General features: G+C 35.8%; 1 protein-coding gene across 1 annotated transcript; it reads right to left on the reverse strand.

Moving 5' to 3' along the window:
• Positions 1–1,025: 1,025 nt before the first annotated feature.
• Positions 1,026–27,059, reverse strand: USP53 (ubiquitin specific peptidase 53). Its single transcript, XM_010709945.3, has 17 exons — positions 27,007–27,059; positions 25,482–25,663; positions 24,998–25,368; positions 22,874–22,966; positions 18,718–18,852; positions 17,322–17,435; positions 17,159–17,241; positions 16,768–16,873; positions 15,757–15,903; positions 15,039–15,188; positions 14,418–14,589; positions 13,430–13,579; positions 12,369–12,512; positions 11,378–12,110; positions 9,680–9,753; positions 4,643–4,742; positions 1,026–3,826 (listed from the first exon to the last, which is right to left on the reverse strand). The coding sequence occupies exons 3-17, from the start codon at positions 25,139–25,141 to the stop codon at positions 2,851–2,853; spliced, it is 3,321 nt and encodes a 1,106-aa protein (XP_010708247.1). The 5' UTR covers positions 25,142–25,368; positions 25,482–25,663; positions 27,007–27,059; the 3' UTR covers positions 1,026–2,850.
• Between the last annotated feature and the right edge of the window lie 674 nt (positions 27,060–27,733).

Here is a 27,733-nt window from a genome sequence, read left to right on the forward strand (position 1 = left end):
ACACACACACACAAAACAAACAAACAAACAAAAAAAAATGCAAATTTTATCCAAAAGCTCTTTCTTTCCATTTGCTTTCCAAAGTGCAAATATTGATTAAAAATGCTTTTTCACTGAACAAAAAATGAAATGCTAACACTTAAGCAAACAAAAAGTATTTTTATTAGATTATATGGGTCAGGTTAATATTAGTGATATTGCAATGCTGGAATGTATGGTTCTAAATTTTAATTTATTTTTCTACAAATATTTATTCTTTGCCATTAAACATCCAAATCAGGAAACAAGCAACAAACAAACAAAAAGACATAAGCCCAAATGGCAACTCTTCACTCTAATCCCATGTAGCCATTTGTATAGACAAATATTTTTTATGACATTTTGCATTTGATTTCCGAATGCAATTTGATTTAAATTCCAATATTAGATGTGGTTTGGAGAAGTGTAATTCACACAGAAGATTCACATCCCCCTGATGAAACACAACACTGCCTGTTTGTTACAATACAATGAGACACTTTCTGGAAAAGGAAGGAAGGTGATCACAGAATCACAGAAATTTCAAGGTTGGAAAAGATCTACAAGATCATCCAATCTTGTATCACCGATAGTTCTCACTAAATCGTAACCCTCAACACAATATCCAAACGTTCCTTGAACACTCCCAGGTTTGGTTACTCCATCATCTCCCTGGGCAGCTATTTCACTGCTTGACCACTCTTTCAGAGAAGTAGTATTTCCTAACATCCAGCCTAAGTCTCCCCTGGCACAGCTTGAAGCCATAGTTCACAGTTGTGCTTTGCCACCTGACAATCACAGCCCCAATCAAGCCTGACACATAAGGGATTGCCCATGTGGCAGAATAATCTACTGCAGCATCTCTGCTGCTGCCTAGAGAAGAAATGCCTCAACTGCTTCCTTAGGCTACCACAGGGTGCCTAAGGATATGGGTCTTATCCTGGCCTTCTGCACAGCTGGTCTGCTCAACATCTTCCAGCAAGCTACCCACAGCCAGGTGCTGCTTTAATTCAAGGAGCTGTGAGATCACCTTACAAGAACTCTGACCCTGAAAGAGGTCTCCACTGACATAAAAAGTGGTCTTCTCACACAAAACTGCACTGATGGGAGTCACAGCTGATGGCAGATGATGCCCTGCTACAAGAAGGAAGAAGAGGGCAGGCAGGATGCAGAGACAGAAAGGAAAGGGAAGGCCATGTGCTGTAACTTTCTGCAATGAGAAGCAACATCCTCACTGAGACAGTCCCTGCAGCACAGAAGACAGTGATGTAGCCATAAATTTTCACCCTGCCTTCCCATCCCATGAACTGGCACAGCCTGGGTGGCCATTCTGCACAGGACGTGACATTACCCCTCTCAGCTGTGATTATGCAGGGACCCAGCAAAGGGCACCACTAACGTGCCTTGATGCATTGCTAAAGGCAAGGTGGAAAACCTGTCTGTCCCAGGACTGAGCATACTAGTCAAGCAGCAGACACTACTCAACAGATATGGGTGTTGCTCCCACACATTTTCTCTGCTGACAAACCTCATTTTTGGGAACCGACTTCATACAACTTAAGATGATGTTGAGTGGAGGCTTGCAACAAAGCATTGTTAACATGCAGGGAGTGATCACTCACAAGCTTGGAGAGACTTCATTACTTCTGCGAGCCCCTGTGTACAGATGTCAATAAACTGATTCCATGAACAAATGCTCCATCTGTGAGTGTCTATGCAGAACTCTGTGGAAGAACGTGGGCATAGGATGCTGAGTGCACAACTGATGCACAACCAGGGTGCACTGGCAGAAAGCACAGAATCGCAGACCCACAGACTGACTGAGGTTGGAAGGGCACTCTGAAAGCAACATAGGGCTTATAAGACAGAAGGGAACAGACTGTTCAGCATAGTCTGTGTAATAGGACAAGGGGAAAATGGTTTCAAAAACCAGGAAGAGGGGAAATTTAGATTGAATATAAGCATTTGTTTTTGGTGTTTTTTTTTTTCCTTTATCATAAGGTTAGTGAAGCACTGGAACATTGCCAAGAGATGTGGTAGATGCCCCATTCTTGGGGCATTCTCAAGATCTGGCTGGACTGGGCTCTGAGCAACCTGATGTAGCTGGAGGTTTCCCTGGTCATCGTAGGGGAGTTGAATCATGACCTTTAAGGTCCCTTCCAACTCTAACGATTGTATGAATTTATGATTCTACTTGAATTTCCTTTAAAAAAAAATCTTACCTATCACTTACAAACAAAACAGTCCTAAAGAATTATTATTAAGGCTTTTAAATAGCAAGCTAGAAAAATTTCTGGATAAACTTGCATTAAAGACACTTAAAGGTTTGTGAAAGCACAGACTCTCAGCAACATCAGTCAAAACAACCTCCTGCTGCCTGTCAGGGAAAATACTGCTCTGCTACAACCACTGTGTAATATTTACTGGTAATATATTTATTCCTTTTGTTAGCCTAACTATGTAGTGACTGAAGTCTAAAGGAACACTTCTTATACTGCAGCTATTTAAGTCTTTAAAACAAATGTTCAATTAGTAACATCTAGTTGATCCCACTGCTGTAAAATGCATACACTTAAAGGGACCCTTTTTAACATAAATTATAGAAGACAAGCCAAGTAACAGAGGTAAGCATTAAGGCAACTAGGAGTAATAAATCAAAGACCTAGAAATTTAGCACCTCTTCTCCTCTGTTCGCCTACGTCTGCATATTCATTTAAACTCCTAAGCAAAATACAGCTGACTGGGTACCAACCTATCACACACAGATTCAAGTCCTGTGCCCATTTACAGACTACATGAAATGCAACAGTCAGATCCAGATGTATTTTTCATCTATCTACTGCAGTGTAAGCCTTCTACATTTCCTTTGTACCTTTGCTCAGATGTGGGATGCCTGGGCTCAAGAGTAGTATGGTACGTAGCATTCAGTTCTACTCCAGTTGGTGTTAAATGCTTTTCTTTGTGAAAGCTTCCACTATCTGTAAAATAAAGCTTGGGTCTCTGATGATATTTCATCCTGTACGTGTCAGTCATACAACTGTCTACTGAAAAATAAGTTGTTAGCGATACACTATCATTTCCATCCACATAGCCAGCACTTGGTCCTGTATGACGAGATCCTTTCTTTAAGAAGTTCTCAGACATCAACCAAAAGTCATTAACTGGTAAGCTAGGTGGAGAATCTGGTTTATGAACAAACAACTCATTCCCTTGAAATTCCCTTTGTTCGCTTGCAAATACATTTGTTTCTGATGCAGACTTAAAAGGCGTACCTGTTTGTCTTAACAAATTACTCTGCAACACTTCTGTTGATTTTACATCAGCTACTGAGTTAGTTTCTGATCCTGGCAAAATATTCAGAGCATATTTCTTTGGAGGTAAGGGGGGAGGAAGATTCTGGTAAACGGCTTCTGGCACCCAAAGAGCATCCACCCTTCGGAGCTGGTGTCCGGCATGCTCACAGGGAGGAGACAACACAGCAGGCCTTTCTGAGGGATTCTGTGGCACAAAAGGTGAAAACCCCACCTTGGGACCAAATGTTCTTGCATGGTGAGGCTGCGGTTGGGAAGAAGGGTGAAAGTCATTGTTGATGGGCTTCCTTCCACAGCTGTTTTCTGTATAAGGGTGAGATACACCATCAGCACAGTATGCTGACACATTCATTGTCTCAAATCTCTCTGGATTAAGCCACTCTGAAGAACTCTGTTCATTTGCCTTGTTCCTACTGTCTGACTTCACAATCTCTTTAACAACTGGTTGTAGAGTTGACGATGGGAAAAATTTCCTATTAATCTCAGGCATTTCAGCTCTAAAAACAAAACAAAACGGATATAAGTATCTATACAAACACAAAAGGCCAAATGAGCAAGCACCTTTAACAACAACAGCCTGGTAATACTGCCTGGATATCCTTGAGCTGACTAGAGATCTGGTGTCTGGTTAATACACAGCTGTTTAACTGTAACTTCTATTAAATTGCTACAAGCTACTTTCATCTGAAATGTACTGTGTCTGCAGAGGTTTTTTGGGACAATTAAACAGCCGTAATAAAAAATTCCTTAGAGATTCTGGATTATATCAAATACAAATTCTGGTTTTTTTTAAACATCTTTGTGACTCAGTCTGATGCATCAGTTTTTCAAAAAGTGAAAAACATTTGAGTGCCAAACATGCATTTAGATTCTTGATTTCTAGGAGGTTCTGAGCATTTGCAGTTTCAATCAGAAACAACAGGAATACAGCCGCAGCTTTTAAGTAGACATAACATTTTCCTCCCTTTCTTGCCAAGCTTCTCAAACCTTTATTGGGTTATTGCATTAAATCTCTCCTTGTCCTATAATACCAATTAAAAACAAAAATAGTGAAAGTTGTTGCACTACTAAGATGGTTTAAAACTACTTAAGTTATTTGGGGTTCCATCTACCAAATACCAGAATTAAAACTAATTTTTTTCCCCGAAGCAGAGCTTTCAACTCTATAAATCAGGTAAATGCCAAGGGCGTCATCAGTCAAAAGATTTAACATCTGTTCTTTTTCACATAGTTAACAGTGATTTCTATCACATTATAGAATTCAGTATTTTTTAGTAATATTACATAGTAAATTAATACTAGTATTTAGTTACCTCTTTACTTGAGGACTGGGCACCTGCAAATGCAACTCTGCTGGGATATTAACATGAGGTCTGCAGTTAACTTCTGTATTGATAGGGTCTTTCCTAGACTCTGGAAACGGAAAAAATATTTCAAAATAAGTAGAAATACAGTCCAGTTTCCTTCCTCGATTTCTGAGAGGTTAACAGGCAAACAAAACATAGCAAGAAACAACTCTTGATAGGATCTGACATAAGTCAAAGTAACATTTTTGAAAAAATCTTCAGAGAATCAGAACATATTTTAGTCCAAAACAATATAGAGCAATTTTTTTTGTTGTTTAATATTGTCAGGAAAGGGTAATTATCCCAGTTTTGGAGTCCTATGGACATGCTTTCAAATGTTAACGCATCACAATTTTAAGCACATTTTGAGAACAGGTTTTCATACAAGCATTTATGCAGACAGCCAAAATAAATTTAAGTTATATATTTCATGACTTCTAAAATTTCACGACTTAACAAAATAGAGTAACGTAAGACTGGGTTGGTTTTTTTTTCCGTTTTTTTTTAAGATGAGAAACACATTAAGCATTCTTGAAACATTTATAAAATGCCAGATAACTGTTACTTCTCTTACAACAATTGCACAGTTTGCAGAGACACTGAGTAGTTAAAGAGCACTCTCACCCACACACCCTAAGCACGCAACATTAAGTGTGGGCCAGCAGTACTACATACACTCTAAAGACTCCTACTCACTGACCACAGAAAAAATTCTTTGCTTTTAAAAACATACTATTTCTGAACAAAGCAGCTCCTATTGAGCAGTGAATAAAAGAAGCATTGAAGAATTCATGTTGACACCACATAGAAAAGACTCTCTTGACAAGTGACAAGCAACAGCCTGTTTAAAGATAGCTACTGTAAGCGTTCCTAACACAGTAACTGGCTCATTGTAATCAGTCACCTACTTCACAGCCTTTCAAAATAAGCTGAATTTTGTTAAGTGTATGGTCTATATCATGCAACTACGTCACTTATCTCAAAAAAATTGGGAATGTACTTCACAAAAAACAGCATGCACTGCCTCAAATAATCTAGCAGATTGATCTTGAGTTCAGAGATTTAACTTACCCTACTGGAAACAAGTAACAGACTGTCCTTTTTACATCAGAGAAGATTTCAAAAGTTTTGTATCTTTTCTTTTCTGATGTAAACTTTATTGTTCATTTTTTGATTTGAACATGTTAATTTCCCCAGTTTTAAATAAAGCCCTAGGAGCATTATTTTGCTATGTGAACTTACTTTTTTTACTTAAGTCAAAAGAATGTTACAGAAGTTAAAAAACAAACCAACCAAAAAAACCCAAACAACTAAATTTTGAGCAATGATGGAGATTTGCTTCAAGGGTCCGTATCTGTCCTATCTTCAAGAGAGGAAAGATTAAAGATGCTAATCTTTGACAAAGGACATAGATTGTAGAGGCCGAAAAGGCGTATATACCTGAAAAGAAAACCTTCGATATCCCTTTCCTTCCAGCCTCCAAATTAAAAAAAGTTACTGCTATTCCATCATGGTAAACAGTACCACAATCCTAGAAAAAATGCTTATGTGAAGATATGGTTTTCACATAATGGTCCCTTATAGCTGCAGGGGTCAAGGACCTAAAACTGAAAGGAAGTTCAAAACTGCTCCAGCAGGCTGTGCCTTCAGAGATAACACTGAGGTAATCAAATAGCAAATATTTCATTCTACTGTAGATATTGCTAAGCCGTAAATCACTTTTCTGAAAAAAGCATAAGCTATACAACTGCTCCTTAATTCCACAAAAGGAGTCGATGTGAAAAGCATCCCAAGCCAAACTAAAGGAATGCAGCACGTTAGGTCCTTCCAAGAGGCAGTATCATAAATCTGTCAGGAGGAGGCAGCAAAGGTTAGTAAGCTGTTCTTCAAAGTGACCATGGCACACGTTCAACCAAAATTGCTCAGTGATACCAGGCGATTCGTGCCTCCAGAATTCCAGCTAATTTAAAAATAGATGTGTTATTTTCTCTTCTGCTGACATGAGAACCATGCAAGGTTAAAACCCGGTTTAGAGTCTATTGGGAATTTTGGCTCCAGGTTCTTTGCAAAACTAGATGTGGGGCACATGAGCGCTGCGCTCAGCTAGAGACTGCCAGCCTTATCAACAGGTCATAAGCATCTTACCGCTAAGTAAAGGTAATTCCGGTCTCTCAAATATAAACTGGTCTGCTTTTAAGATTTATGAACATTTGCTTTTACATCTGAATAGGCAATCTAGATTTTAAAACCATGAACACCCATTCTATAGCCAACAAGTCAAAAAAAAGAGTTCTTTTCTAATAACTTAATTTACACATACATGTGCAAAATTCTGCAATGTCCGAAAAAAATAAATTTCTTCCTATTGTTTTAGCTGCATATTTCCTCTAGTTTTGATTTTTTCCTAGAATTTTCTTTTTCAGCATTATGCCCAAATTTTAGTTTGCATGGTTTACTAGTGTGACAAAGAAGTAAAGGTAATCTGGACTCTTGCTGACATATTCATCAGAGCTTCAAAGTGATTTTAAATGGAACTGGAGATGTCTCATGCTAGTGAACTCAACAACCATTTCCCATGACAAGAAGAATACTTTTTACTGAAATTGTCAGAGTGACAATTTCATAGGTGTGCGCTTTCAGAGTCAAGGGATCATTTTCACAAAGACAACTGAAAGCACTTTATTATTATGAAAATAATTATCAGTAGCTAGCATAGTTATTACTATGAAAAGCCACAAGAAGATATTTTATACCCCTAATCCTGTATTTCCAAGAGTTAGTCACCTTTCTCCAGCGTGAAAAACAGAAGGTTGCAAATTCTGTCCCCACACTGTTCATATTATTTGTTCTGCATACACAAAAAATACCACCACTCAAGTTCAAACTCAAGCGTCATAAACATCAATGCATAAATAAAAATTAACAACACTGTATCAGCTCAATATTTTCCTCCCCAAATTTAACCACACAAATTAGATTGGTTATGTGGGTCGCTTACTTTAGTACTACAGTTATCTACTGCTTACTCCTACAGAAAGAAGCAGCAACTTCATTCGCATTACCACCATGTGATCCAACGTTACTATCTTTATAATGCTCTAACAATAAGTTTATTTTTGTAGGTCAAAGACAAAATTACTCCTACTGGACACAATCCTCATTCAGCTCTTGTTAAAATCAGGAATCAATAAAAATGGTAGGCATAATTAAAAGTTGTGTTATTTCCCTGCAAAGGGACAAGATATTTTTTACAAGTTGCTATGAGCAGCTACAGAAGATCTCTTACATTTCATTTTACTCTCAGAAACGACTGGGTATTTACTTGTTGAAGTACCATTTTCTAGAAGTCCACATGGTATTTACCTATCAGTTCTAGTCTTGCTCATAATATTTTGAAACATCTACAACAAAGCCTATAAATGACTCCTCCTCAAGGTGTCCAGATGCACACACACTTTTTAGACAACCAAGATCAGTCTAAGTAAATCTTTCTCATGTGATAATCAAATTCTTCATTTTTTCCTCAGCCTATTAATCACATTAAAAGTAGTTTTGCAAAACATAAACACGCGAGAACTTCACTTCTAATTTAGAATTACACTTTTTTTTTGTAAGGAACTATTGAAAAGTTAGTTATTGAAATAGAAGCACTGAAGAGATTGAATAGATAGGACTTTAACATCAATATTCTTTGACAGTTATTATGATAATGTTTTATAATAACTGTAAGGGTCACTGGGAATAGAAAACAGTACTGAAAAAATATAATGCATGGTGAGTTATAGCTATATTTAATATATTAGCTTACTCTGTAAGCTAATTAAGCTCCCTTTTTCACACCCTGACAGTCTTTTACATATTTTAACTAGTGCTTTCTGTGGGTTGTTTGTTTGGTTTTGTTGGTTTCTTGTTTGTTTGTTTTTACTACCTAATTATTTTTCCCCCTACTGGAAAGTACAGTTATAGTACAGAACTACAGCAGAAAAAAAAAACCAGAAAAACAGATCTTTGTGTTCCATGCAAAACTTGTCTTTTGTCATCAAGATAAAACACCAAATTAGTTTTCTTTCTACAACAAAAAAGTAACTGGAATAGCAACAAAGCAGCAGTACAGCAAATCTACCCCCTATGTTAAATTTAAATCTTAGAAGAAACTATACTGTACATTCTTCAAATGAAAGTATGATATCTATGAAAATCAAACATTTCCTGGGGAAGTGTCTTAATACTTATTGCACCTCTTTGTACAAGCACCATTCCATTGTTCCAGCAACAGTAGATAATGATTTTGGCTGGCCTCATGGAGACCTGTAACATTTATACTGCCAAGACATTTATAAAAATCCAGTAGACATGTTATTATGTAAAAGGAAACAGGTTTCCTTATTACAAGTGTTTCTTCCTGATTTTGCCTCATATCTTGTAGGAGAAGAAATCGTAGCACAGCCTATCCAGACCTTTTTTTTTTTAAAACAAAACAAAACCCTCCTTAGCATCCACCAAAAACACATACAGAACTATTTTTGGGGAAAACACAGGGAAAAAAGTACTCTTTTTGGGGGGAGGAGGGGGTGGGAAGAAGGGGATTGTTTACTTTCGCAGGGACAGGGAAGGGGAATGGATACATTTCCTGAAAAAGCATTAAAATTAGAAATGTTCTCAAAGTGGTTCTCAAAGACCGCAACAAAAATTGAGTCACATTTAACCTCCTGTGTTGTATTAAAAACAAACAAGACTCCAATTAACATCAATGAAAAGGAGTAAAACTAAATGCCTTATGCCAGCACAGTGTCATTCAAAACTCGTGAGTACTGGTAAAATGAAGTGTTTTAGTGGGGAAAAATAAATGAAATCATGGCAAACTTGCAGCAACATTATAAAGTAAAAGAGATCATCAGAAACCTCTCCATCTTCTGTGAGATATTAGTATGTTAGTATTAAAATTTTGGTATACCTCAATTATTTCTAGAAAGCTCTTTTTTTTTTTTAAACACAAGTTCTTACCATAGAAGTTTCTGTTCTGCTGAGGTACTGAATGTAACACATTTTCAGCTTTTTTTGTTGACAAATTCTGCTCACTGTAAAATAAGCACAGGTGATTTGAAGGGTTAAACTACTGATGCACCATCACAAATGTTATCCCCTTGAATGAATTAAGTATAACAACCTTGTCTGTTTGAAACTGTCTCCCTTTACCACTATCATGTTTCTGAGAAAAACACATTACAGAACATACATAAGATGGAGAGGTAGCCCTTGAATACTCTTAGCACAGCTTCCCTGCATGACAAGCTGTAATGATGCAGAGGAATTTAGGATGAATTGCAGTCTTTAGTACAGATACTTGAAAAACATACAGTTCATGAGGATGGTGTATCCAAGTTTGTTCTGGGGATTATACGCCCACTCATCCCAGCCCTACTCTAGAGTGCAACAGCAGAACATTCATTATGCAACACAGAAAAGAAAGAAAAAGTGCCTTGCATTATCACAGCAGCCTGCTCAGTAAAGACAGCTGGTTCCCAAAGTTATAAACAACACTAGTGACATGCCATCTGTGAGAAAATACCACCAATTGCGCAGAAAACATTTCATACAACTTTCAAAAAGTATGTACTAATAGATCACTGAGAAAGCACAACTATTTTGAATATTTTCTACAGTGATTTTAAGGGGTGTATAATCAATGGATATACAGATGATATGGTATATCCAGGAGCTTGGCTGATGTAATTGTTATACTGGAGTAAGGAAAGAAAGTTACTCACGCTATCCTGGGCTCACAAAATAGACTCTCGGTGGAGCAGATCTCCAGAAAAGATCCTTCCCCACTGGCAGTCAGCTCTTAAATGGGTCTAGGAGAGGTGCGGCCAGGCTCCACCCCTTCCTGCAGCACAGGAGAATTGCCTTCACCTGTGCTCCCGTGGCTGACTCATTGCTCGCCTCAGGTGATTAATCAGAGGTTCAGGCCATGATTCAGCAGCCCCATACAAGGGGGAACAGACAACACTGGTCACTTAACTCCAGTTATCTTAAGTGTTCCCAATAATCACCACTTCAGTGCAGCAAACAATACTAGAAGTGTTCTTAGGAGATCATCTATTCCAAAACCCTGCTCAAATATGATCAGCTAGAGCAGATGCTGCTCAGAATCATGTTCAGTTGGGTTATGAGCATCTCCATGGACAGAAACTCCAAAAACCCCTAGAGCAGCATACTTGTTAATGCAATTCATAGCGAGATTAATAAAATTTGGCTACTAACCACTTATTTATTTACTGCCATTTCCATCTTTTTGTCAGGAGCCTGTCCATACAACTGTTATAGATATGATTTATGAAGACAGTTGTATTCCATTACAAATAGCAAGTTACTCAGTAACTAAAAAGTTTGTAGCTAAAAAAGTGTAGCAATTAATTCAAATTAACACACCCTGCCCAAAGCAGGGCTTAGAAATCCTGGCTCAGCACCATAATGATGTGCTCAGTACTTTCCCAACAGAAATAAATAGTGCTGCAGCCTCAGAGTTTAGGTAAGATTAACTCCTAACTGTCTGCATTCATATTTCTAGACATGTTGCTAGTTTTATACATCCTCAAGAGTATTAAAGGTATGCTTACTTGACTGAAGCAACAAATGAATATTACAACTTATTTTCCTGCGTAGACAACCTATGTAAATTCTTTAGAGAACTAACATTACCTGCAGGAAGCACCTTCTTTAATATTCTTGACATCTGCTGGATTGATTCCTTCAATAACAGGTGAGTCCGGATTTGCTGATCCATTGCTGATATGATCACTGCTCTCATAACCAGATTCTGTCCTCTGAATTTGCCAGTTATCACCATGGATTTTTCTCTCTGCAAATCCTTTGCTTTTTTCAGCATTCCCTTTCCCTTCTGAATCCAAAGAACTTCTACTTCCTGTATCTTGTTTTGTTTCATCTTCATATATAGTCATTAAGCCTTTTTGGATTTGATTCTCTTTTGGCCAATGGTTGAAGCTTCGCTCTTTTTCATGCTTAGATTTACTGTTCAGATTTGCCTTGTGCTTTGGGCTATGTTGTTTCTTCTCAGCCTCGCTGAAAATGCTGTCCACGTTTAGTGTCTCTCGCATGGGTTTCCAGCCTTTACTTCTGCTTCTGCTACTGATGATACTTCCTTTATCCCTAGAGTCTTGACTGCTATCCGTATCATAGCCAGTGACTCCATCAGTTCGGGCCCTAAGCATAGGTTTCTCACCAGCAGGAAAAGTTTCTGTTTTATTTGATCCAAGCACCTGTACAGGAAGTTTTGTTTGGGGAGGTACGCTGTCATGTTTATAAGGCCCTCTTCCCTGGCTGCTGTATATGCGCTGATCCATACATTGTCTAAGTCCATTTCCAACCGGAGGAGACCCTGACTTAAAATTGGAACGATCTTCCCCAATTAAATCTAATAAGAAGGGAGAGGAAAAAAGAGAAAAGCTGCATTTAAGTTCTCAAAAATAGTTATTCCTGATTTTATTACAGTACATACTTTTCCTACATTCTCTCAACATATTCAGTAACAAATTCAGTATATATTTCAGAAAATTAAAAACAGATCTTACAATCTGCTCTTCAGAAAGGAAAATGAAATCCTTCACAGCTAACACAGATATGCAAATCTGTTTGATTCATTGATCCTCTGCTCAGATCTCTAGAACGTTACCTCTTTGTCTCCCAGATTCCCTTCTTGGTCCTCTGTCTGCATCTTTTCGTAAAGATGAGAAGTTTTTCATATCAGCAGCTTTCTGAGCACACTCTCTGGATATATCCTTCAGCCTGTCCTTTTGATCACCATAAGCTAACTTAGCTAGCAAAAAAAAAAAAAAATTCATTTGTCAAAGATCACTAATAAAAAGCAATTTATGATCAAAATTCACAGTAGTATTTATGCACCATAACATTTATATTTTAGTATTAGCACTACTTAAAGACTAACAAGTCACAAGGATAGATTCTTAAGAAAACAAGCGATAGACATTATAGGTACAAGTGTTAAACATCTCCAATAAATACTACTTTTTTGAATTATATTAAAAAAACTGAAACCAAGTTATTCTTGCCTAAATGTGAAGTCATATTTTTAAGGAAGCAGTAGAGTCACTGCTTTAAAAAAAAATCCTCAATTTCTCAGAAGGTAAATACTATTTTGGAGTCATTACGTCATCAAAAAAGAGGCATTCTCAAGTTTGAAAAAGCTTGGCAATCCAACACTAAAAGACAGAATAGAAATGTCTCCGAAGAGAAGCCAGCATCTCCCCCTGACACGTATTCAGAGTTTGGAGAAAAGACACAGACATGTTATACAGAAGTCAATCCCCAGTATCACTACTTATAGTTTTCTTTGTGTTGTTATTGTTTGTTTTCCTGAAAGCCTGGGTTACTGACAGAATGAAAATGTACCTTTAGAAATATATAATAAAATCCTTTTTCTTTTTTCGCCTTTTTTTCCCCAAACATACATATTAACATACAAGACTTAAAATAATACTGCATACATGCCTTTGATCAGACAATATGATTACAAGGCAGAGTGAAGTTTGAGAAAAGACCTCAAGAGCCACTTCAGTATGTCAGACATTACTTAAACACCAGTTGCTATTCAAAGATCCATTAAAGACAATGACAGAATTGTTGGAAATAGTCCTAGCACGGAGGTGCACATACCTGAAATACTATTAACTATTTCATAAGCCATGTATTGCAGTTAGGGGTGAAGGTACATACCTGGACCTTTACCACCACTAGCTTGAACGTGGCTTCTACTGAATGCTGAACTATCTGGCTGAAGTTTCTTATTACCCCTTTGACTAGTAGAGTCTCCAATTCCATTCTCTTTTGAATGGTCTGATTTAGGAATAGAATGCTTCTCACATCCTAAAAAAAAAATAATAATAATAATAACATATCTATCTTTAGAATGAAAGGCTTCCTAATTTGAAATCCCCAGTATGAAAATTCAAAATATAATTCTTAGTTAAGAATTTGAAAACAAAAACCAGCCAATCAACCCACTCATTACAGTTCAACATGCTAGGCATTAAGGTTCTGTAATATTTTATATACTGTTGTATTCATAATGGCAGACTGCAGTGGAATAGTCTCCTCTCCTTCTTCCCTGAAGCAGTCTAAGTCCTATCACAACTTATCATATGAGAACGCATGTCAAATTCAATTGCTTTTTCACTTACTGTATGTTACATTCAAAATTGAAAAAAAAGCAGTGAAAATCTCTGAGCAAATAAGTTTCCTGCAATTGTTCTGATTTTTCTCAAAGTTGAGGGGAACGTGCATGTGCACAGGGATATGCAAACACCAAACATACCCCCATATTTATATTAAGCTTTGCTTAAAATATCTCATAACTTTTAAAATACTGGTAAAATGCATCAATACATACAAAAGAGCACTTCTATATGCAAATTTACTATGATTTTATTCTGAAAGAATTACTTTACGTAATTTTAGCAATGACCAATCTATAATAAAAACATATTTCCCCCCCAGCCCCTTAATCCATACGTTTGAGGTGGGAATACCAATTGAGACAAGACACACAGTTTCAGTATTAAATAAGTACACTACTCTTTCCTTTTGAGACCCCCTTAGATACTTACTGATAGAAATATTTAAGAACATATCAGCAAATCTACTATTCCCATCTTTAAAGTCTTCATTTCATAAATACAGTTATTATTAAAATACATCTGATTACCTAAGTCTTCTGCATTTCCTCCTGTTGCTTTGCTTTGAGACCAGTGAATAATCTGCTTTGGAGCATCTTCTGGAGATACAGCTGTGCCATCTGGGTTAGCATAAAATAGCAGCAATGGCTGAAAGTGACATCGAATGCACCGGGAGACTACATCTTTCCATTTTGTTCCAATCTAAGAAAAAAAAGTCATCTTTCTGTATCGAAACTAATTCAACAGAATTATGGAAAGAATAATTTAATAAGCATCAGCTACACAATTCCTAATTCTAAAGGTACATTAAGAATCAATATTTTAGCAGAAGTTTATGTAAACTGTGGCAAGAAGCTTGAACCAGCAGCACAGCAGAACGTTAACACTGCAAATATAGCCAGTCATTAATTCTTCTTTTCATAAGAAGGAAAAACTCAACAGCTGACAGGAAGAGCATTAAAAATCTTAATTATCTGCTATCTGAAGGAGTCAAGTTGATACTAAAATTCATTTGTGAAAATTGACCTATGAAAATAAAAGTTCACTAAAATTAAGATTCTTCTAACTTGCTTTAATCTTAGCGTCAGAAAAAATGTGTCCAAGAAAACTAAAAGATCACTGAATTTGCTATCAGTAAAAACAGTATTTACCTCTTTCACATTAGCATCATCAAACAGCACCCATTTGCAACTCTTGGTATGAAAAGCAAAGGCACAGTAATGTCGACTTGTGTAGCAAATCATTCCCACAAGAAAAAGTTCACTGTTTTTGGCATTTTCATCTGTAACCCTATAGAAGAGCTGTAGAAACGTTTAATATTTTTACATGTCTGCAGAACATTTAGCCTTGATTGCAAGACCTACTCCAGCACTTCTAAAATGTAATTGATATTAAATATCCGTGTGCATTATTCAGATTTTCATGAATATAAGTTTGCACTTAATACATCTCTTATTACATCTCATTATATTACTATAGCTATTACTGTAAGTATCATTATATCACTACACCTATTATCACATCTATTGACATTTGTTTTTAACATAGTCGATAGAGCAAAACAACAGTGCTCTGGAATAATTCTACAGATTTCAAACCAAATATGATATACTTAGATTTTCAATTAGGAATTCATCTACATTCATCTTCATAGTTTGGTGTAAGACCAACACATCTGACAAGATTTTTTCCTCACAAAAGCTGCATCAAGTAGCGTATTACACAGAATATTTGCCATAATACTTGAAGTTAATTTTTTAAAAATTTATGTACATACATATATGTGCATTTATATGCATATATTAATATTTACATCAATATGTCAGATTAAATTATAGAATAAAGAATTAGTTAATTTAGGTCAGATACCCCAGGAAGATAAAGTTGTGTTGCCAGATTCCGCATAACCTCTTCTGTCAGATCAGAGTGTTCTGAGTCCCAAACTAAACCAATTGTAACAATCTCAGGGCAATTCATAAGAACACGACGAATTTTTATTTTTTGACCACAGTTACTCTAGAGCAAGGGAAAAACAAAATGGTGGCAGGGAAATGTTAGATATAAATTTATAATATTACAATAAATTATAATAAATAATGTTAAAAAAAATAACCCCCAAAAAACAGCCCTGGTATTCTCAAGTTGAGTTATTAGACAAACTAAAAACTCAGAAACTTAAATATAAAAATTAAAATATGACATCAGTTTCTAACAACTTACAGATCAAATTCTCCATCTTTTTTTGTTTTAAATAAATAAATAAACACCAATAATAAGTACATAAACACCAATGAAGACTGCAACTAAACTTCTACATCCAGCGAACACCCTGGTCAAGTATAAAGCTCTGAAAACATTCAAGTCACCATCACGATCTTGTTATCTTCCCCCATTTCATCATTTCAGGTTATTTTGATACTTCATATACTTTTTGATGATTCCTAAATTAACAGTACTGATAACTATCAATAGTATTATTTAATGAAAAAGTTGAAAAGACAACTATTTTATCATTAGAAGCACCATATTATTCCAATGTGAGAGTTTTTCAAGCTGTCAGTGTATATGAACTATGAACTGAAGGTGCTTCGATCAAACAATACACACCACTGCAGACCAATCAGAAATAACTAGCAGTATATTTAACATGGAGTGAAGTATAAAGCACAGAGTTAATAAGTTTCTAACCAGGCCACCTAAACAACAAAGTTTATCTATAAATGGAGCAACAGAAAAGAGTTACAGGCTTTCTTACCCTAAGCTAGACTGCACTGAACCGGCCACAGTGAATCTTGCAGATGAACAATTTACTCTGATTTAATATCTGAAAGAGCTCTCCATTGAATCTTAATCAAAGTCACAGAATCTCTGCTTACTTACAGGACACTTTCTGTAGTCATCAGCAGTATTTGCTGCCTGCAGCAGTTCTGCAAACATTTCTGGCTTGAGACGCTCATGCCTCTCCATCATTCTTTCTACCTCATTACTGTAAAAAATAAATAGACAAATAAAGATGTAATTGTCTTCTTACGAGTAAATAATTTTCAGCCAAATCTTAACTATCGTTTGTCTAAAAAGAAAAGATTCACAGCTAAAACAGTAGCAACCTGTATTTTTTTTTTTGGACTGTAAAATCTCTCTACATCTTGCTTTTGAAATCCATGTTCCTTTGATACAATCTCAAAAGTAATTATTCCTCTGCCATGCTTTGTTTATTCCTAGGAGGTTATGTGTAGAAAACTGAGACATATACAAGAACAAAAGCTCTTACCACAAAGCTGTGGTAGAAATATAACGCACAAATTCCGTAAAAGGCAACGGGTCTGATGATGCTCCACAACTACGGCATACACACTACAAAAATAAAAATTCTTTTGTTTTTATTTGTTCATGATAGTGGAACCTAATTATTTGTTAAAGCATTAATTTCTGACCTGTTCATACAGTGTCATTGCAAACTTTTGATGAGAAATACAGGATTTTGAAGTGCACATATCTGTGTTGCTGTTTGGCACTAGGTGAAAATGAATCCTCTCAAGGATATTTTCCTAAATAGAAACAACAATGTAAATACAAACTGAATTGATGAAGTCAGAATACATAAGCAACATTACAATTCAATATTCCAGCAGCTATTCCCCTTTACAGTCTACAGGTTTAATATGAACATAGCTCTGTCCCTATTCACAAGCAAGTAGATTTAAATTCTCGTCACCTCAAGAGTTTCAAACATAACAGAAGAGCATTAAAGTTATTCAACTCCAACTTCCTAGCGTGTTCTCCTTCAAAATAAGGGAATCTTCAAAAAAAAAATGAAGACAATATTAATTGCGCGCAAAGCCTGAAATTTGTTCTGGATCAGGCCTCCGTCTCAGTTCTTCATACCTGAGCATTTTCTCCATCTATCAATCTGATCACCCAATCTTGTTTAGTGTAGCCTATGCAAAAAAAGACTACTGCTGACAGAGGCCTGGAAAACGCTCATGAATTGCATGTCTTAACTCATCCCTGGTTTCAGTTTTTAATAAAAGGGAAAAAATTGTCCTGATTGTCATTCATTTGGCCCCTGAACACTGATGAGATCCCCTTTCCTGACTGACATTTAGTAACCTGCCTGCAAAAATCAAAACAGCCACAGGAGTTCTTCATTTATTTTCCCACACATTTGTAAACGCATCTAGCAGGTAGCTATTCATTTGTAAGTATTTCTAGATGATGTTCAAATCTTAAAGTAATCAAAGCAAAAAGCATTTTCAGTTTCTAAAACTGATTTATTTACTTCTTTATTAAGGTGAATAATTTCCATTGTCTAACAAAAGACTTCTGAGAAAAGCTTCTCTGACAGCATCCATGTGATCTTGAGTTGACTTTTATGACTCCAATAAAGGTTCAAGCTTCTCAGTTAGATATTTCATAAAAGCAGACAGCACCTGCAGCAAGAGTCAAGCTCTTCACGTATTCATTCACCCTTGGATAAAAAAAAAGTGGAAATGTCTTCTGCAGAAGACTTCAGTGAAGATAATCTCTCTCTCCACCCAAAAAACTTTCAGAAGCTATTTGTCACCCACCTCATGCAGTGCTTCACATATCCCTTTGTCTGAGCTACAGAACCAGAGAAGAAACCACAGAGCACATCTAAGACTACTCCATCCCACATTATCAGAAACTTACTCCAGGCATTTTGTCTCCATAAATTGATGAAAATAAGATCAACAGAATTATGCCACTTGTACCCCACCTGCAAATCTAAAGCTATTAAAACAATAGGCCAGCTTGGTATCCTTCCCAGAAACCTAACATAATCTTACTTGACAATTATAAAGTACTCACAAAGCATTCTGCTGCATCATCCATGAATCCAAGCTGGAAACGCTGTTCGTCTTTAAAACTTTCTGCCAGGGCATGTCTCATGTTATCTGATGGGAGAGCTTTTTCTCGACTGTGTTGAAATTGTGAAAATATTGCCTAGGAAGAAATATGATTACGTAGCTTAATTAGCCTTGACTACAACTGTAGTTCTGTTCAAGTACATCAGCTCTCATGCAGCAAGTATATAAGAAAAACTTAAATATATTCACATTTAGAAATGACTCCTTTCTCTTAAGTTTCATGTTCTCAGTTACTCGTTCAATTATAGAGTGTTAAGCTACCAAACTGTACTTTGATCCAATAGAAAAGCAAACAACGAAAAAGCATATAAAAATGCAAGTGATTGACCTTAACTCCCAGAAAGAACATAAACCTTGATCTATAACTATGCAGTTTGTTTAATTCAGTCACTGGAATAGTGGTTCATGCTCAAGCATTTCATCTTTACAGGTGGAATGCAACTCCTGGGGCATAACACAGTACTTCTCATTTTAGTTTAACTTACGTTATTCATTAAAGAATATATTTACTTTACTACTTGAAACACTTCTACGTTCATTAAAATGATGCATCTGCAGAAAATGCCATTATACAGAATGCTGGTAATCCATGTTATTAAATCAGCTATCTACTCACACAGAACATACAGCAGGCAAGAAAACAGATCAATATTTGCAGTTCCAGAACTGGAAAAGAAAAATGCACTTCATTTTTTCTTCATTTCCCAGAAAAGACAGCTGGCTACTACTACTTTTTTGGCAGAGATACATCTAACTGACCTCATTATTTAGAAACTAAGGGAGGTTGGGTTTAAAAACTGAACATCAAACGCCATTAAATGGATGAAAAAACATTTGTGGATATTAAAGCGTTTATTCCACTCTCAAAAATTCTCTGAAGTCAAACTTCACAGAAAAATGAAGAGAATTAAAGACAAAGCAAAGACAAGCCACGTGAAACAGAAATAAGGATTTTCATTCTTCACATTGGCTCCCCAGTAAAAAATAAAATATACATCTGTTGGTCAGACAGCAAAGATGCAACAGATATGCAAAGCTTCAGTGCTTATAGAAAGTAGTATGAACCATAATGCATTCCACTGTCTGTCAAATGTTTAGGCTTCCCTCTCATGCCAAAAATCATGGACTATTGATAAAAATTACAGTCAAAACTTTTGAATGTTCACATTGATATAAGTTGTTAACAGAGCTAACAATACAAGTTAACTTTGCTTTGAAAATACTTATTTCTCATTGTGGCTGCTAGATCATTTCTGGTATGCAAGAGAACCTTACAAGTCCAGTCTAAAAAAAAAATACAGATGAGCAGAATTATGCAGATATGTATGCTCATTTTGTCTCCACATTTCAAATCCCATTCCAGTGGTGTCCAGAGGAAAAAAAAAAGTGTATTTAACTCTCACATGACCACCACACAACCAAAAAAAAGTTAAAGATAAGTGAAACAGAATTCATTGGCACAGCTCTCAGTTCACAGAATAGGCTGAGAAAAATCCATCTACCCTAGAACAACACTTGCATAGAGCAAAAAAGTCAAATTCCCTCAGGAAAGTTTAAAAAATATAGCAGATTAAATATTGTTTTTCATTGGTGAAGTAGTAAGTAAGGTTAAAACAGTCCAAAACCATTTAAAAAAATCTCACAAGTTACTGAAATGCATCCACATCCAGAACATATACCACAAATGTAAAAATGCCCTAGGTGCTGCACACAGAACAAACAGAATCACTCAACCAGTATCTGTAATAAGCCAAGAATGCAAAACCAGTAGTGTACATAATGACTGCAGACAGATACTTCCATATGAGTTAACTACAGCATTTCTGGTTCAATACCTAGGCTACTGGCCATGCAGTTATAAAGATCACAACTATACTGTTAAAACAATGATCAAGACAATTCTAAACAATTCCAGACCAAGCAGTAAAACTGCTTATCAGTGTTGTCGGGAACTTCTCAAAATAGAAAGACGAGACAATGCAAAATATTCAGGTTCTGTAAGCCATTTTGAAAAGTGGCACAAGAAGATGCGTTGTAGAAAGCAATCAAACATCCAAGACACTTGGAAGAATAAAGAAAATTGCAAGTCATAAATTGCAGCTGCCTTAGGAAGGAGCTAGAGGTGCTTTGGTAGATAACTTGAGATAATGCGAAACCTATCTAGCATCTCCATACTGCAGCTCCAATGATTACAGAGACAGAGTACAAAGGTACATTAAGTGGCATATTCAGCTTAGGAATGAAACCAAAAACTTGTCTTCAGAACTGGAGCATCGCTGGAACAGAACAACTTATTACTTACAGGTTCAACTGTGCTGTGAAATAGGTGACATCTTCACATTTCTGAGCACCTTAAAGCTGCTACAGTATTTTTACAATGACTTTAGCAATATGTTTGCTCACAAATATAATTCAATACATATTTTCCAACAATTGACACCATTCAATCCCTCTGCATTTCTGAAAGGCAGTTCCAAGGCATTTTTGAACAAGAACGTATATGACCAGAACTTAACATGTAATATGGGTCACATCAAAGGGAACAGGCCACAGAGCTTACCCTGCATTACAACATCAAATATAAATCTAAGTCCATACACACAACACGCTCCAGGAAACTAGAAGCTATCACTTCAAGACAGACATAAGATTGTATGTGAAAAGACAGGTACCCCTGAGTTATCGACTGGAGTTCCTGTAGTAACAATACCAAGTGTCAGCAAAAAGATTCTGACATGCCTTCTATTTCACTGGAGTTTTTTATGCAAGTTCTCTGGAGTCAAAAGCTTTTTAAATGTTGGAAAAAAAAGCCTCAGGAAACTGGTTTGAACACGCGTAGTTGAACCAAAACCTACTTTAACTTGTTGGCATTTTAAAATTACCTATTTTAATCAAATAATTAAAATGGCACCTTTTAAGAAAACTCCGTTTGGAAAAAGAGAGATCAGTGGAGAATTAGCTGTGCTTTACTGCAACCATGACAAACTCTACAAACGGCAGAAAAAAAATAAACAATATACAGACTATAAATCTCCTGGAAGACTAAGTATCACTGCAATCAGTCAAAAAGCTGATTCAATAACAAGGTTTGGTCTGTAAAACTCCCTGTGAATGAACTCTAACCGCAAACACCTGAGAAGCACTCGGCATCTCCTTGCCTACAATTTACTATACTCAAAAAACACTTCCTCAAAGAACTTCAATTTTAGTGTACCTCCTTTCTGTGCTCTCCATGAGTTATTCTCACTTCTGTACACAACACACGTTCTACATTCTTGTATCAGAAACCCAAAAGTGCCTTTATTGCCAGTGAAAGTAGAAAATGTATATTACTAAAATAAATAAATATATATACACACACAAGCCCTATGCCTTTCTCCAGTGAGACTTTTATCCCAGTGAAACACGAGATATGACATTTACCACTATTCCCTAGTTACTGCAGGCAGCCAAATACCAGCACAGTAGAAACAGTAAAAGCCTAACAGAACACAATGCTTGTTTCCAGATTTCAGATTAGTTACAAAACCAAAATGCAACTTTTATAGACTAGTTAAGATATGCAACTCTTACATAATTTCAAACAGTAAAACATCACCAGCTTTAATTTCCTAGTACCTCTGCATACCTTTCAGTACTTACAAGTACAGCAATTAGGTTCTGTACAGTTACCATCAACTATGGAGTAAAAAAGAATCTTGATAACTTACAACTCAGTAATGTTGTTACTCTATTCAAACACTGCATTAAAGAAAAGCATATGAATGTCAATATGAAAAAAGTCTCCATGAGGCTATTATTTTTAAAACAGGTTATACTTATGTCTACAGACAAATTTTATGCTTAAGCAATTAGGCTGTACAGTTTGTGTACTGTAAAATTTCTACAGTCAAAGAAAATATTTCTTACAAACATCTGTTACAAATGACTCTAAGACCAAATTGCTTCTAACATACAAGAACGATTTAGTCAGATGTGTGAATTATAGGGATATAATAATTACCAGATCTCAGTAAAATTATTTTCCTTTTTTTTTTTAAAGTCATAAAGGGACAAATGCATGATGATTTCTTAGAAAAGTCTTATTAATTATTTACCTTCAAAGCACAAAATATGCACGCATCTCCCTGGCACACGTGTCCAGTTAAACCTCTTAAGCTTCGTCGAAATATGTCAAGTTGCCATAAAACCTACAAGAATAAAATTGCAGAGAAATTAAACATAATCCAAAGGTTCTCCATTTAATGAAGTGACATACAGTAGATAATTTTTTTCACTTTACACATACAGCATGAGAGCCAAGATCACTACATGAATGAACACCCTTTTCTATTATCTCAGCAAACCGTAGAAGGTTTGCATTCACTCTTCTTATAAAATGTTTCAGAAGTTTGAAAATGAGATCTACAATGGCACTGTATTTGTGTTGAGAAAACAGCTGAAATGCTCTTTAGGAAACAAGCAATAAGCTAAATAGTATAGAGACTGCAGTTGTCCTATGGCTTCACGGAAGAGGGATAAAGCTATTGGATCTACCTTATTTTTCATCTCTCCTTCCTCCAAGCTTTCTTTCAAACAAAATTAATGAAGATAAAGAAACTGAATTGCTAGGTAAACTGTGAAGAGTGCTTCATTTTGCCCTCTTCCTAAAACGACTGCTGAAATTATTTGCTTTTCTACAAATCATAATAATCCACTGGTGCTTTATCAGCTTTAAGCTGCAGCATTTTATTTGTGTAACTATTGTACATAAAGGTAACATCAGTTTGGTTGCACTGACTACATTGCTTCTAGCATTTAATGTCTTAGTGCTACAATGGGTGCAACAGTTCACAAAACAGCCCACAAAAATAAATGCATCAAAAATGAGTTCTCAAAAGGCACAGTTACACGAGTTACGAACCTGAAGAAAAATATTATGTCCATAAATATAAGTGCTAAAATTAATAAGTACTGGTTTGAAAGGTAACATTAGAACCTCAGTTCTGAAGGTTGAACAAAAGAGAGAAAAGAAAGGAACACACATTCCTCCTTGCAAAAGGGCAGTCACCATCATCACCCACTGTTTGATAAACAGCAGCAAGTTGTAAAGTGGTAGGATTGTCTGAAGCCGTAACTAAAAATGACTTAGGTTTAATTTTAGGCCACCCTAGGGGAAAATACTAAAACTGAAAAAGAATATAGGTCAGGCTGTTCTCACTAAAAACAAAGCAGCAAACTCATTCTGCTGAATCTATCATACATTTCCGTTTTAAACATACATAGATATATATTTACATAATGTCCATTTCTTATCTGCTATTTTCGAATTTATACAATTTTTAAGACTTTATGCTAGGGGTGGGTTTTTTTTTTTTGTTTGTTTTCTTTTAGGGTTGTTTGTTTGTCTCATTTTTCTTTTTTTTTGTTCTTACATTTTAAAATATGAAGTCTGAGCCTCTACTAAGACCTCTGCCACTTCAGCAATTTATTTATTTTATTTAAAAGTAAATAAATAGTTCATGAACTATTCCAACTTGCAGACAACCCAGAAAGGCCAGCACTGCTCTATCACAAAGTTAATTAGATTCCCATATTCACTGTTGTAAACAGGCTTGTGAAAGACCAATATTTATTGTGCTAATGCTACTGTACTATTAAACTATACTTTGGAGATCTAAACAGGCAACATTTTTCCAATTACAGTTCACATAAATACAGAACAGTACGTAGGCAAATACTTGCAAGAAGTTGGTCTGTATCATACAAAACCAGCAAAATGCTGTTTATTTCTTTGATATATCTCCTAATTCCATACGACATTCCTAAGATTAGAAACAAAGCTTGAAAGGAAAGCACTCCTGACAATGTATATAAACAATATAACATGCTGCCATTTTTGGCAAATTATTTAATACTCACAATCCCTTAAAATCAAATGCTAAATAAATTTACTTCCACAGTTTTCTCTTCTCCAATAGTAGCTTACTTTTTTTTTTTTTTTTCAGAAAAGTGAGTTCCCAAAAGACATAGTATTCTGTCTCATTCGGCATCATTAAAAAGTTTAGTAATTTGAGAACCAAATTTAACACCATTGAAAAATGTGCTGTATTTTTCTGCAGAACACACATACTGCAATAAAAACAGTCAAAGCAGCATTTCCGAGAAAACTCTTTCCCTGCTATGACCACCAAAGCTGCAACAAAATGAGAAACGCACAGTAAATAAAAAAATTTTCTTACCTGAACAGCACTATTAAGAAAGCAGCTGTTCTGTCCTGGTTCATTTAATAAGCCTTTTGTAGGGGCCAGGGACAATATACTTCCAGGCTGATAAACCTTTCCAAGGTTACCCCCAGGTTTTCTTAGAAATTTCACCCATGCCATTATTTTCTAGACTTTATAATTGCACTGTTCACACTTCAATATTTAAGGATATGATGATCCAAGGCAAAGAAGGTCCTACGACAATTGCTCTGAAGTCATGGTATTCCATTCAACACTGTAACAGTAACCATTTGGGGGTTTAAGCCCTTATCCCAGGTGTAGCTGTCAGTCATTTACAAGGATCAGTCCGTCAGCTAAAAATTTTCATGTGGCTGTATTTCAACTGACTTCATAAAAATAAAAAGGAAAAAAAATACTATTAAAAATACGCTGTCCAGTTAAGGTTAAAATATGTTACTGGAATAAAAGTTCTTATTAAGGATGTTGCACAGTAACTGACCTCTTCTTTCAGGAATATCAAAGTATTACTATAAATCATGAGCTGTATTACATCATGAGTTTATACAGGCATTATACACCTATTCTCTGACTTCCTTCCATCTTACTACTTTTAACTGCGATCCATGAAATATAATCCAGTTTAGAAGATTCCATGTTTATCTCATTCTTTTTCCAGTGAATCTGAAATAGGAAAAAAAAGCGAAATATAAGAATGCAACTTTTTCAAATGTTAAAGACTATCTAAATAAAGAATTGAAATGATGGCTGTAACAACCCCTTAATGTAAAGGGGTATGCAACAATCAGGGAGCAAGAGAAAAAAAAATTCCACCCAACAATCCTAATAGTATTTGAGACAGAAAAATTACAATATTTAATTACAATATTTTATCTGTCATTATCAGTTATGCCTAACTTATTCTGCAGCTTTTATAAAGATCACATAATGCGTTATTTTAACTTGAAATCTCAGAGTCCAATAAAAACATTATCAAGAAATAAATATTTTTATTCTACATCTGAAAACGTAAGATGCTTTTTATTTCAATATCAAAGCAAATCACCTAACTTTGTGTCTACATTACGACAATGCCATGAACGGAGTCTCAGTACAAAATATGGAAAGCTGAGTACTATCCAGGAAACAATTAGCCTACCCACATTCTTAACGGATCAGGAGAACCACAGCTAGTAGCAGACCACAAACACTCTGATAGCTGTCCTACAGCTGGCTGCCCAGTAACCAATTCCAAGACTTTGATTTTCCAGCAGTAAGTTTCTCTTGCTGTTGAAAATACATATTTCCAGGTAAATGACTTCCATGCAAAACGTCACATAGGTGTGCTTATAGCACATACAACAGTGAATTGGCCAGCTAGTTCGATGTTATTAAAATATTCACATAAATACTTAGAGACAGAACAGAATAAACTTAAATAAAACAAAGCAATTATAACTACATATTTGAAAAAAGTGAAACAACCTCTCACAGACAAGCTATTCATCTTAGATTTTACAAGCATGTGAGATTTATCAAATTATCATTATATTGCAGAACTTGCAGGATTCCCACTATACTTTCTTCTACTACGTAAAGCTTTTAAGATCAGCATTCCAAAACCAGATGAATACAGCAGTCCAACAACAAACAGCTAAGTTGGAAGATGACTTCACCGGTTCACAGCACACCCGTGTCCAGCAGTTCTACAGCTCTCAAACACTGTACAGCTACAACGCCACAGAAATGTATCACATGAGCTTCAAAAGTAATGCAGGAAGACTTGCACCTCTAAAACCTTTTATTTGAAAGAAGCATTTACACTTGCTTGTATTATAAAAAGAAAATCAATAACTGGAACCTAACCAAAAGTCCCTTTTGCCCAGCGCATAATCAGATGTTTTCTGTTTGTTTACTGATGTTACTCTATCTCACCCGTAAGTAATTTGATTTAATAATACTGGAAGTAGTAAGTGTGATCTGTAGCAGCACTGAGTGAAGAATCTGAAATCTAACTGGAAACTGACCTTGACAGAATATCATAGGATAATTGTGCTTTCTTCATGTTCGCTGCAATAAACCCAGGAGGAGGAAAAAAAAAAACAACGAAACATAGTAGATAATTGTAAACACAGATCAGTTTAAAATCTTACTAGAACCCTAAATTAAAGGGAGTATCTACTTCAAATTCTATTTCCACATGGAAATCACAGTGCTACACAGCGTAACAGCAAGCATTCTACAAAGAAGCAAGCACAGGTGAAGGTACAAGCAAAGCAAAGATAACAACAGAAAACAATTAAAGAAGGCACGAAGCAAAACATGCAGAGGTCATAACAAATCTGCAGAGAGCAAGCAAGCGAAGAAAATATTTCCAACAAATGCTTTCATTGAAAAGCTTCACTACAGTTTAAAGCATAGTAATAAAAAGCAATGGCTCACTATAATAAAGTGAAATAAAGAAGAGCCAAGAAAAAAATGCAGGATGTACAACTGGTTCTGACCACTCACCCAAACACACACTTATACACACACACGTATCGCTATTCAGGCACACTTACAGTAGGAGCCAGTAACTTGCATTGAAAATGCCTGGTGCTGTGAAGCAGCACATAGATCAAGCTCTCCTACTGTTCATTTAGAACTGTAACTTTTAATTCCTAAACAAATAATAAATCATCTGTTTAAGTACAAATTTAAAAAAAAAGCACGGACATTTTACATTCAACTCTTTCAATTGCTAAAATATTTTCT

The sequence above is a fragment of the Meleagris gallopavo genome, chromosome 4 (genome assembly GCF_000146605.3).
Source record: "Meleagris gallopavo isolate NT-WF06-2002-E0010 breed Aviagen turkey brand Nicholas breeding stock chromosome 4, Turkey_5.1, whole genome shotgun sequence".
NCBI lineage: Eukaryota > Metazoa > Chordata > Aves > Galliformes > Phasianidae > Meleagris > Meleagris gallopavo.

What these genes read in the sequence shown, in the direction of transcription:
- USP53 (XM_010709945.3), bottom strand. Translation starts at nt 25,141, where the DNA reads ATGGCATGGGTGAAATTTCTAAGAAAACCTGGGGGTAACCTTGGAAAG. An exon ending in ATGACTACAGAAAGTGTCCT is followed by an intron (nt 15,904 to 16,767) that starts GTAAGTAAGCAG and finishes CCCTTGCTCTAG; the next exon opens with AGTAACTGTGGTCAAAAAAT. An exon ending in TAGTGGTGGTAAAGGTCCAG is followed by an intron (nt 12,513 to 13,429) that starts GTATGTACCTTC and finishes TTTTTTTGCTAG; the next exon opens with CTAAGTTAGCTTATGGTGAT.